The following is a 13,300-nucleotide window of genomic DNA, read 5'->3' as shown; positions in this document are numbered from 1 at the left end:
CTAACATAAATATAACTTATTCATATAGCTAATTTTTGAGGCCTGTCCTCTTTATATTTAGTCATTGTGTTTGTTACACTTATTTACTAGTGGCGATAGATCCGTCATTGTAATTCTAAATGTGTTACTTACTACGTGTTGTAAATATTACGCAGGATTTATAAAAAAAATACTCGTCATAGCTTTATCATATACATACAACCTATATACAACTTTTCCAATCCCCGATTTTTTTTGGTATTTAAAACTATTGGTTGACAGTGACTGTTTTCATTTACTGTACTGTTAACAATGATTGAAGTATTTCCATTTCATTGGTCTTTTTTTTGCCATGTCCAATAAAAAAGTACTTGAATCTTTATGACATTTTATTTATTAATAATAAAACAAAATAAAACTGCGTCAACTAATTCTTAAAAATAATATTTATTTTGCCTTTTACAATAAGCATAAGTTAAGGGAAAAAAAATATTTACAAAGTCTTATTAAGTACCTAATTGATTTCGTGTACCAGTTATACAATTAATAGCAATATAATTTAATACAATGCATAATGCTTGAATAATCAAGAACATATTATTATAATAAAATTCTCAAAATAATAATACCAATATTGATAGTATCCACTATTTCGTGATGTTTAAAATAAACTTATTTTTGATTTTTTTCCCGCTTCATCAAATATAGGTATACAAAACAATATACATTCATTAAAATACTTTGTACAAATAAACACTAAAGAAAAATCTTTTAACATTTGAATGACATTCTATAAACAAAGCGTTTCCAAAAAGCCGCCACTCTCGCGCGGGCCTAATTTACAGTCAATATGACATTAGCCAGTTGTCACATTGACATGAAACGATCCGTCAGTTTGACGTCAAACTAATGGCGCGTTCATTTGAATGAAGAACAAAAGCGCTCTGACGTTCCTCCGGTTAATAAAGTCCGCGTTTACTTGTTATCGTTCATTTTATAATGACAAGAACAGCATATAGGAAGTTCCACCTTGATTGGCTCTGTACCGTTGTTGCCGTCCGATACAAGGACTTGCCATACGCTGTATTTCTGTTTGCAGAACGTAGTAATTGTTGGCACGAGGGATGACACAGCTGTGAAGCAAGAGCTCTCCACCTCCCTGAAACATTATTAGACAAATTAATAAAATAATAAAAAATAAAATTATTGCTGTGTCCACGTGGAAAAAAAGAATAAAAGCTTTAATCATGGACTGAGATGTTATGAATGGGTTTTTTATTGACACGACAATTGACTATTTTAATTGGCTGATCTCGGAACGCGACTGGTCAAAATATATCACTGTAGCGGGGTTGCACTGTGGACCGGTGGTTACTAATACATGATATTCTGAGACCGTAGTCTCTTGGCGCTAATAAAAAACAAAAAATTATGAATGAAATGACATAATCCGAACGTTAAGTCTATCGCTAGGATATGTCAGTCTCATACATAATGCAAGCGTTAACGATCGTAGAAAGAAATTTTGTCTATGGCCCCTAGTGTCACTACACTAGCAATTTGAGTTAGTAACGATTGGTAATAAGGTAGGTAAGAACGTATTAGTACGATTTTTACTTTTACTTAGATAATATGGTACTAAGCAGTTGTCTTATGATATTTGAGAAAAAATATTAATATGAACCCTTGTATCATCAAATCTTCATTTCACAAAGTACGGTTTTTGGCAGTGATATATATTTTATTATTAAGTCATAGTTCAGAAAGAAACTCCTTTTGTTTGGCTTCAAATTATTGAAATATACTTACTTGCAAGTCTCTAACCGGACCTTCTGGATGTAATTCTCCTCAGGCGCTTGGATTACTGTGTGCCACTGGCCTCTTGCGCTGCGTACTTTGTACAACGGCTCGTACTGTATAAGAAAAGAAAGTTATATACTGATTGCATGGCCGTGAGTAGGCAAGGAGTTGCCTGAGGAACGAAATACTCTATGATTGATTATATTAATTTCCCAAATATTTGGGTTTAATATATTGTGGTACAAATTCTAATCTCAATTATTAAGGTATAATAAAACATACTTTCGAATAATAAAACATATCGAATGGATCGAATTGTAAACCTGGCAGGTCACAGCCCAAAGTTGTAATAATACCGAGCTAAAAACTTTGACCAATATTAAGACAATTTAAATAAAACCTGCAATAAGTGAAGACGTTTTAGTAAATCAGACATATTTTCCTGTTCCAATGTTGATTTATTATGGTATGTAATATGTCTATAATGCCATTTAAGAATTCTTGAGGAAAACAAACTTAACCTTGTGGGCTTCCGTCATTATTACACACTTGCTAAAGTTAATTATGTGACCAATCTGAATTGCCAAGTTATGGGTATTATTTATTCATTTCGATTTATCATTCATCGTGTTATTATTCTTTGATGAGCGAAAAATCCTACAGCTCTATTCGAAGTCAGGAACGAGGTTTCGTTCTTCAGGATTTTTCGCTCATCACAGAATGAATAGATTGCTTCTCCTATCATAAACATAAAAAGGGGTTTCTTACCGTGACCTCGGTGTCGCAATTGTCGAACGCGTCTGGGTCCCCTTGTCTATCACCATAAGCTTCTATGAAGAGAGTGGGCGGCGGTAGGGTTTTCTGAAATCCAACAATCATAAAATCTCGATGTGTTTTAACGGATCCTTGCACTTATTTCCTCTTTAGATTTGGCATCGAAAACTCAGTTTCAATTTACAGTACATCATCAAAAGGAAGCTGTGAAGGTGCCAACTTAAACAGTGAAGTTTAAAAGGAATCTACATAACGTAGATTATTAAGAGATTCCATAAAGAAAGCGACTGAATATTAGACCTGGTCGTCAGTTGGTTCTAAAGGCTGGAGTCGACGGTCACATGTCGGTACTGTCCACTCTTCAGTTTTGAGATCTCGAGTACGACGTACGGCCTCAAAAGTAAAACAAATACAGACACGTCATTATTTCCTAATTGGTATCAGAGCTGACCCAGACCAGTCGTAGAAGCATGAATGAAATCTAACTAAAAGGATAGATGAGATGTGAGAAGTTGATAGATGATTTAGTAAGTTGTTAGTTAAATTGAGTACTGATGCTGAACTTAGCAATGGATACATATGTGTTAGCAACACAATAACAAATGTTAGAGGACTATGAGCATCTAGCTCTTTCATATATATTTTTTACAAAATTATACCATTTTCTGATATAAAGTTGATCCTTACCGTTCCTTTAAACATCGCGTTGAACTGCTCTTGAGGGTAATCAGCTGGTTTTATTGTACAGAAGTTTTTGTTCTTGCATTGTTCGGGCACATGGTCTTCATCCGTTCCATATTTGGTTTCTATTTGCTGGATCGGGCCTGGATACTTTATAGGCACGTATTCTGTAGCTGAAATTATATTATATTGTTTTATATATTTTGATTTCGAACAAAGATTAGTTTAAATGACAATTTAAAGAATTGGAAAGGATTTAACGTATCCTTTTATTCAAAGTTATGAAAAAATAATGTCAAAGTCTATAGAGATCGAAGTGGAAGTATTAGGAAAAATAAAAATATAGTCTGTTCAGAAAGAGAACCGTAGTGGCCGAAAAGTGAACTAACTTTCGATTTTTACATAGCAACCCTTATCCGCCATTTGGTAAATATTAAACTCATTGTCATGTCGTATTGCTTTGTTATAAATGATCTTGCATGTTGTTTTTAGGGAAAGCACAATAGCGACCTCAAATCCCACGACGGTTCTCGTTCTAAACAGACTATAGCTTCCTTTATTAATACAACCATAAGATTAAATATAAGAATTAATCATTAATTATCATTTTTGTTATATAATTGTCACATAATTAATGGAGGTCGACAGGTCGTAGTCATGTAACGATTGTGCTAATTGGATGTTATAGCTGTAATAAAACAGCAAATACAAAAACTGGGAAGATGATCATATATATTATGATATTATCCTGTTTAAGCTTTGTATTTGACCACTTAGTTCATTTTGTTATTCTGTTTCATAACTTTGTATCGCTGTTTGTCGCAACACAAGCGTTTAGCGCAATAATTAAATTAAATTACTTACTTTTCTTTGCAGATGCGGCGTTAGCTGCTTGCGAGCCGCCGATGGCTAACTGTAAGCAAAAGAATTGATATTATTAAAAAGATTATCAATGTAAATATTGCTCACAACCTAAACAGTAAATAACAGATTGGTGATTCATTTCAATAACTCCTTTAAAAGACTCCCCAAATTAGTATAATTATGTAATTATTTTGTAATAGCATTTATCTGTAGGAGTTCCCCTGGTAGATCATCCTCTTGTTAATACGTGACGTGTTTGAAGATTGATTCGTGAGATACCGCGCGTTCGTGCCTCGATTCACAAAGGTTTATTTATAAGATTGCCGTCAGTTTTGCAAATATTTATTATTAAAGGAAAATTCGTTTTATAGCTGTAAATTTTTAGGCTTGCTTTTTAAACGATCTGATATTTTATTTCACTGTTTTCTATTTATAAGAATCAAATGACCAAAATAGACCACTTTTATGAAGCTCAGAATTTTCTTCATCTTTGCGTCATTATTAAACTTAGATTTAGCACAATATTATTTACCATACCATACCTCAAATATGCAACAATAAAAATAATTTTGTGCTATGTCTAGAATGCGTGTTGACCTAGAGACGTGCGTGGCTTTTCCAAGTCGGAAAATCATAAGTATTTTCCAGGATATTACGTCAAACGGGGTGTCAATAGAGGCTGGTAAAACTGTTATGATAAAAGTTATTTTTTACGATGACTGCTAGTGTGAATGGGGTTTAATTATTATCATATTTTTTGTATATAAACTGTCAGACATAAAGACTTAATTTGGGTAGCAAAAAAATTATGTTTATTTGTACGACACGTACAATATAATGCAATGTATTGCTGTGTTAATGGATTTCGAACATTATTTCAATAAATACCATATAGTTTGATAGTAAGGAATTCTCAGCGCTGCGCTCCGCCATATATGCGCCGGTCCTTAGATTGGTTTTATTTACATATCAATAATCAAGACGATTAATTCGAATAACTTACGTATTGAATTAAATATTGAAAAAAAAATGTTACTTTTTCGACTATGATAAAGCTAATAAATTTAACAAATAGATTTTGATAAAATCTCTATGGATGGCATCTTTTATGTGGTATTTTTTTGTTAAACTTTTTGCATCCGCTTCAAAAGGGATATATAAATGTCACGGTTATACGTCGTAGCATCTTTATGAGTGTAATGACATTGGAATCGTGTGCTACTTAAATCTTGATAATATTATTATGCGGATTGAAGAAATGTAAGGAAAATCTTAACACAAAACGCACGCGAGCCGTGCATGCTTAGATTTCTAAATGTCATTTCAGGCGATTGGCGGGCCAGTTTCTTTAAATTGTATTTTGTAACGATGCTGATCGCTTGGTAGCATGCTTTGCTTATTTGCTAGATAAGGCAGTCGTTTGTTTTTGGATTTGAAAAAACAAGTGATTGAGTTTGTGCTTCGTTTGGCGATGACCTCGTCTTATCACATCATAGGATGAACATAACCAAGTGTTAATAATTGTGCTACTGTCTAGTTAAATATTTACTTTGTGTATTAATTTCCTTTATGTTAATTTTATGGAAATTGAGGCAAATATAATTAATAATTAATTTTTAAAATAATATTTTTTTGTTTTAGTTTCTCTTGAAATAAATTTTAGGTACCTACTTACTTAGAAATGGATAATCAGGTATGTTGTTGGGTCTATGTAGGTCAATTCAGTTTATACATTTCGTTTTAAAGTGGTAAAATGTATGAATTTGGATGTATGAGATAATCTCTGGAAAAGAACTGCCGATGTTATTGTAAAAACTGTATAATTATGCCACTTGTGTTGTATTGGACATTTGCGTAGGCAGAGTCGCCGGCAAAAGCGTGTTTATGTATAAATTGTAAATGTGATATGTAATGTGTGTTATGTATTCTCCACGGTGATGTGATGCTGTTTGTGTTATATAATCACTTTAATAAGTAATATAAATGCAAACATTTAGTAGTAAACATTAGAATTTGGATGTAATTTTGTTCACAAATAGATCATGTCCCGGATTATTTATATTTTTTTTGCACACAAACATTGCCTCCAGTGGGGGGTGAAGCCTAGTGTTTTTCGGGAAAGTTCAGAGTGAAATTTTTTCATGAGCCAAGCCGCGGACAACACCTAATATTATAAAAACATAATCTTCGGGGATAATAATATGCATAATTCTCAAACGTGTTTTAATTTTGAGTTCCAGTTTCTGTTAAAAAAATGTTCGGCTAAATTCGAAATGTTTTAAAGGACATGATATTTTAAAGATAATATATTTTCAAAGATCGTAAATGTCGCAAATACCTGATTTGTGTTGTAGTTTTTCCAAGATTTTGATTTGAGCATTAAATTCAATCAGATATTACGTCACAAATAACTGACCGAACGTAGATATTTTTTATAAATCTAACCTAACATAAGGAGTCTTACTTATAAACTTGTTTTAGCGTTAAGAGGTGGTTAAGAATTGCTCAAATAGCTGTCAAAAAGGTTTCCTAGTTTAAACTTTATCAATAAGAGGCAATATGGTGGGTTTTGACTTACAACTGATCGAGTAAATTTGTGTTTTAATTAAGCATAGCTTTGCAAATTTTTTATAAGTAAGACTGTTAATATCTGTATGAATCCTTTTTAATAGGCACAAAAAATTACAAAGAAACTTCGGCCTCAAATCAACAGACTAATATATGCGTGCTATATGAATATTTGTTGTTTGCATTAGTGTTCACGACTTGATTTGTTGCCATTGAGTTCATTTATTCACCACGATGATTTTCGTAATTGTAGAAAATATCAATCGATCGATCAGTTCTTTGGAATGGGGGTGCGGAAGAATATCATAATGAACCCTGCTGGTATTAAAATAGGGTCTCTAAGAGTCGTTGAACACACATTCAGGGCTGTGTGCTCAAAAGTCACCCTGCAAATTGGTGTGCAGATCTCGCTCCTGTTTGGACGCGATGCATATTTCGTATCAATGGACTTTACAGTTTATTGCAGACGCTGTTTCCTTAGCGATGTGAGGTAATGCCTTATGGTACCCGCCACCTCTAATATTTTGATTATTACCGGGGTTTAAGTCGATTCGCTTGCGTAGTAAGCGGATAACCCTAATAAACCCGTCTCGGCTGCTCGGACTGGCGCGATTTCCCCTCGCATTCAAGGCATCTGTGCGATGCTTTACAACTTTTTTTTGTACAGTCATTACAAAGGACCGTGTAAAAATATATGTGAATATATCGTATGGTATGCAGCATAAACGAACTGGCTTTACCAGGGTGGTCGGTCTCACAGAAAAACGACGTAAACAATTATTTTTGCTTTGTTTTGTACGGTCAGCGACATCGTAGGTCCAAGTATATTTCTTCCTGTTTAAACAAAAAAGCTGTATGATATACAGAAACATCGTTTATTTTATTTAAGAATGTCGTACTTTTTGTTTTATTTTTCTTTACGTATAAAAATATATGTTTTTAGTCTATAAATGGCGAGATACAATTTAACCAATAATAAAACAGGGAAAAAAAAATGTTCAATATTTATCGCATAAAGACGGTTTCAGTCATAGGTGACTCGCGATAAGTGTGTTTATATTTACGCAATTAGTTGGACGGAGACGATCTCACTTCTGACTGCTAGGGCCAGGAGGGCAGTGAATATCCTTTCAACATAATAAGCATCGGGCGTCAGCGGCGGGTCATTTACTTATAAAATAATATACATATTGCTAGCTTACAATTACAAGGGTCTATGTTATATTCGATGTGCAAATTGAAATATATCACTCATGATTCTAAATTCATTTTCAATTAACATTTCCAATATTCCTAATAGGTAAATAAAGGGAACCATGAATTATTGTCTTTTCTAATTTTTACTATCATGGCAATTTTTAAACACATTTTTGCAACATAAGTAAAAATTAACCTAGGACCTCATAAAGCTGAGCCAGCGGCATACTAAGTCTCAATATCCAGTCATTATATTGGTTATAATATTCAAACCGGATCACAAAACTTCCAACACCTTGAATAACAAAGTATTGTTTGGTATTTCACTGCGCTAGCCATCCTGAGACATGTGGTATTAAGTCTTATTATGTCTAGTAGTTACACTGGCTACAATGTCCTTCAAACACGAATACAACAGTGACTACACACTGCTGCTTGGCGGCAGAAATAGACATTGCGGTGGTACCTACCCAGGCGGACTCTTTTATATGAGAGAGCTACTACCAGTATATCATACGACAATTACCGAAAAATGTTATAAGGTAAGCTATAACAGCATATAAAGAGAATATGAGCCGATAAGACACGATATAACGAGAAGAATAAGGGTTCAATATATTATACTCTTAAAATTTGAACTTTTATCTCATTTAGTTTTATCGTAATATTGCTATAGAAATAATAAAAGCGTTACTGTATTAGTTCTTGACCTTTGTGATAATTTATGTAAGTACACATATCTAAAAACTAAATATATTATGTTATGTGAACTTTTTAAAACGTGATTGAAAATTCGTGCCGAAACAGAACAGAACAGAAACAAGTTTGAAAGTACATTCGATGCTGGAGAATAACATATTATTTTATCTTTACGTCGGCTTTATAACTTACACATAATTTTTATTAGTGGTATACGGGAAATATACTAAGAAAACCTACATATCTAAAATATGTAAAAGAATTGCGAAGGTTTGGATAGTCTGGCGACCAATGTAGTGGAGTTCTATGCCCAATAGTGCGACAATAATCATACAGCACTGAAATTATAATATTATAGATTTGCTCGCGACTCCGGCAGCGCGAAAACGTTTTTCCGGGATAATGTACCGCTTTGTATTTCCCCGGGATAAAAGTCAAAAGACTAAGTAGTAGTCTGTAGCACTCAGGTGTAATGTAGCTTCCTATTAGTCAAACAAAATCCAAATCGGTTTTGTAGTTCCTGAGATTTGTTTTCAAATAAGCAGACTTTTCACCATTATATATTAATACAGATTCGTGGTATAAAAATATGTTTTAAACCGACAGGCACTGACGTAGATATGCAGGGATATGTATACATGTTAATTATCTTTAAGAAAAACACAATAAAGTTCAAAATTTCATAACAAAACGCAGATGAATCACGTATTAGTGACTAATGTTCCTTTTATTTTATTGAACGGAAAAATAATTGCCGGAATCGACCAATAGTAGAAAGTAAAGCGGTCGGTGCAATTATTTTCAAGACAGACTGCGTTTTCTTAGAATAGATGTCATGTTTACCTCAATTATTGCATGTGCATAAATGATTTTAAGCGACGGAGCGTCATGTTGAGCACTGAACTTGCTTCGGTTATTAATATTATAGACAAACTAGAATGCGGAACGCTTGGTGGTTAATCTTATATCTTATCGTATTAATATTATAAATGCAAATGTTGGTAAAAATGTTTGTATGTTTGTTAGAAGTAAAACAGAAACAATAAAAATGGATGAATATCACGAGATATTTATATTCTTTGTATGTAGCGTTCCATACTAGAGAAATTGTTTCAATTTACTGCTAAACTATAAGTTCAAGCCTAAGAGCGTAAATTATTAATTTCTATTTAGTATGCGCATCGAATAATCTTAGCAGTTCTATAAGATTGTGAATATGACATTTTTGTATAGACGAAGTATGTGTGTTGGTATCCTGAGGCACGCTTAGTGCCACATCTACGTACCTAAATTAATTTATCTTCTTAAATATTAAATGTCACGTTTGGAAACATTTAGGTTAAAAATAGCATAGTCTTAGCTTTATCTTGTAATTAAAATAAACAAATATCTATTGGGCGAAGTTGTAAAAAATCTCGTTTGACAAGAAAAAATATAAAATTTCCAAGCTGGTTTTAAAACAAAAAATATATTGTCTCTACGTCATAAACCACTGCGATTAAAACTTTACTGTAAATTGGTTGATTAAAAAACAGTCTCAAAAAAGGATTCATTGTATTACATCAATTCTTTAGAAGCTCGTAATTTTATAACTAAATGTTTAAAAATACATATAACTCCACGCTCACATTTACTTGATCTAGAAATAGGTGGAATTTGGACGAACATAAGATGTTTATTTATTTCGATATTTGCTTCGCTTGAAATGCCCTATTAAAAAGGAAATCTAATGACTAATTTAACCGCGAACCATTTTTTTTGTGGTTTTTATTGCGACGGGAAGTTTTAGTTTCTTTCAGTCAGAACTAAAAGTGTTAGCTTATTGTGGTCACCAATGTAAAAAAAAGTAATAATTTTACTGATTCTCTTAATTTGAGCATAAGTGCCATACCTATTCAAAATGCTATCGACAATGGAATCGTAAGAAGCTAAGACCAAATTAAAAGGTCTCTACTAAAAAAAAACTAATAGTTAGTAATAATTGTACCAATTCTCCCAATTTGAGCATAAATGCCATCCCTATTCAAAAGGTTATCGACACTAGAATCGTAAGAAGCTAAGACGAAATTAAAAATTCCAAACAATATTTGGGATATGAATTTACATAAAATATCGATTTATAAATAATATATTATCTTTAAGATGGCTTACAAATATTTAAAAATTATGTTATTTGAATAACAACTGGATATAACTTGATTAAGATATTAGATATTTTTATATTGTTAATGAATTATTACGTAGATCTTAAATTTAAAAAGCTCTCTCAAAAAATATATATATATATATATAAAGTTATATCTCTCTTGATATTTTTGAATTAAATTGAGTACTTTTATTGTTAAAATAAGTATGATTTTGATATCGATTAAATAAATTTTAATAATAAAAGTTTAATTTCCATTTAACTTTGTCATGGTTGGCATAAATAGATAATTACATACTTAGGTACGTATCTAAAAAGAATACAAGTAAACGTAAAATTACCATGTCACCCATGATTCATACGTTTGCAACTAATTGCAGTGGCCGAGGTCGCGAAACACTTTTTTTTAAAACCCATAACTGCCCATGCAAAACGTTGCTGTTCTTGGGTTTATTATTAACGTATTTCCAAGTATTTTTCTTTGAACTTTGATCGTGGTACAAACATCTTGAATGGGAGTCATGGGAAAAAGGCGTTAGCAAGGATGACCGCATAATATATGCTGAAAAGCGACGTAAAGATCGCCGAATTTAAATGGATGAAAAGAGGTCAATGCCGCATTTTTTACTTATGAAATATTTGAAGACCTGTACAGATAACATCTTACTTGTTTTTAAAGAAGGAAACTGTTTGTGTATGAAATTATGTCACTGACTTTCCAAATAAAAGGAATTATCATTTAGGCGTTTATGCTAGACTTCGGGATTTCAGAATGTTGAGTTGCATATTGTATTTAATATGTATGCGAAGAACCCTGCATTATACTAATTATCTAGTTGTTTGATAATTTCAAATTAACATTTTAATAACCATCATACGAATAGAATGCGTAATTGTTTATATTGTGCACATTCCTTCTTTATAGTGCTTTTATACTAGAATAATCAGTTTCAAATAGATAGTTGATTAAAAATGTAGACAACGAAAGACTACATAACGTCTTAACTATTGTTTACCTGTCACAATTTTTAAATAACGTTTCAATATTTGGCGATATGTTTAACATTACCTCTATATTCCACCATCACATGCACAACACAAAACGAAAAAAACACGTTAAAAAACTGGATTCTCGTTACTACATTCGAAAATCCTTGAAAACTTGTCTCAGAATGTGTTCAGTACTTACAATAACAAAAAGTCCGCGATACATCTTGTTTTGCTATGAGCTGATCGCACGTATGTCCACGTTGGGCTTCGATTCGCAACTGAGATGCGGAGCGGTTTGGGCACGCGTCTTTTGTACACAAGTGACGCTTCGACCGCGACGTTCATATCACTTGGGCAACGGACAATGGGCAAAAGAAACGCCGGGAAAACCGCTGCGTTTATTTTGACGTCAATTTATTGACTGTTTTGTAATTTTCTGTCTTTACTAATTATTCAACATACAAGTTTATTTTTCAAATAATATGTTATTTTTCTCATTTGGTAAGGGAGTGGAGGCTAGGTTCTGCTATTTGATACCTAATTCGCCCTCCTTGTTTTGTAGTTAGATGTCACAGCTAAGTTAGGAACACAAGTTCTGACTCCCACCAAACTGAAAATAGTTCAAAATCTTTTTACAATATTGGGATTGATTAAATAGTGTCATTGGTAAGGTATTCCTTATAACTTTCATATTTATCGAAAGGTTTTACGGCGCAGGCGTTCTAGCGGCGAATATGGATCAATTTTACAAACTAAATAAGCGTTGATAGGCTGTAGTCTAAAGATGGAGTGGCAGTGACGAACGGTACATATAACTCGATTTCTGCCGGTTTTTCTTTTGTAATTAATGTACCAGTATAATCTAATCATGATTGAAACAATTTACGGACAGCATTTATGCATATTAGTGCCTATATGTAGACTGTTGGGTTTCCTTTTAAAATTTCACCCTTCACCACTATACAGTATATGAGCGCCACGTCCCGCCTTAACTTTGCTGAACTCTTTCCGGGTATTGCAATTGAAATGTTTAGAATAATCTATTTGTTGTTGGTCTTCTTGCTACTTCTTCTTTCGTTAGTAAATATTTGAACTTCAAAGCACTTTACAATAATTTTCAGTGTAATTGAAATATATATTTTGTATCCGTCCGGATAGCGACCACCGTACACAAGTGTTAAAATCCGCCATAGTGGCCCATGTAAGTATGTCGCGTTCCAGGATCGGCCTGTGTATATCCAGTTCTAACAGGCCGTCATAATTGTTTCGACTGCCGAGGAGTAATCATCTCTCGTCAGTCGATATTCTATTGGACTCCATTCTACTTAAAATCAGGTACAATGGGGTCACTTTGCCGTGGCCCGATAAAAAAACTGCGACGTATTCTCTCCGGACAATTCAAGCGGTTTACCGTTTGAGTGAGCGCTCTCTGACATCTATCTTCATGTGGAATTGTGAGCATAGTTGCAAATGACGCAGGAAATCCCACCTGTTTGAGTCAGTGTCACATTGCGTCACAAGTGCACAATTTGTTTATGATCTTTCTATTGAGATTAACCGTGATATAAACATTATGACGGAACAGTTTTTAGTTATCAATGA

At 33.1% G+C, this 13,300-nt stretch overlaps 1 protein-coding gene across 2 annotated transcripts; it reads right to left on the bottom strand.

Annotated features, from left to right (window-relative positions):
* Positions 1 to 407: 407 nt before the first annotated feature.
* On the bottom strand, positions 408 to 12,004 carry LOC115440687. Of its 2 annotated transcripts, XM_030165099.1 has the most exons (7): positions 11,898 to 12,004; positions 4,099 to 4,147; positions 3,241 to 3,407; positions 2,854 to 2,946; positions 2,548 to 2,640; positions 1,789 to 1,892; positions 408 to 1,138 (listed from the first exon to the last, which is right to left on the bottom strand). In XM_030165099.1, the coding sequence occupies exons 1-7, from the start codon at positions 11,919 to 11,921 to the stop codon at positions 955 to 957; spliced, it is 714 nt and encodes a 237-aa protein (XP_030020959.1). In that variant the 5' UTR covers positions 11,922 to 12,004; the 3' UTR covers positions 408 to 954. The 2 variants fall into 2 exon arrangements, with proteins under 2 accessions (XP_030020959.1, XP_030020960.1); XM_030165100.1 differs by lacking the exon at positions 2,854 to 2,946.
* Positions 12,005 to 13,300: the final 1,296 nt, after the last annotated feature.

This window comes from Manduca sexta, chromosome 20 (genome assembly GCF_014839805.1).
Source record: "Manduca sexta isolate Smith_Timp_Sample1 chromosome 20, JHU_Msex_v1.0, whole genome shotgun sequence".
Lineage (NCBI taxonomy): Eukaryota > Metazoa > Arthropoda > Insecta > Lepidoptera > Sphingidae > Manduca > Manduca sexta.
This window is presented reverse-complemented; position numbering and strand designations above follow the sequence as displayed.

Coding starts and splice junctions, on each gene's coding strand:
- LOC115440687 (XM_030165099.1), bottom strand. CDS start 11,921: ATGTATCGCGGACTTTTTGTTATT. Junction 2,947..3,240: donor ACGCGATGTTTAAAGGAACG/GTAAGGATCAAC, acceptor TTTACTTTTGAG/GCCGTACGTCGTACTCGAGA. Junction 1,139..1,788: donor GTCCGGTTAGAGACTTGCAA/GTAAGTATATTT, acceptor ATAATGTTTCAG/GGAGGTGGAGAGCTCTTGCT.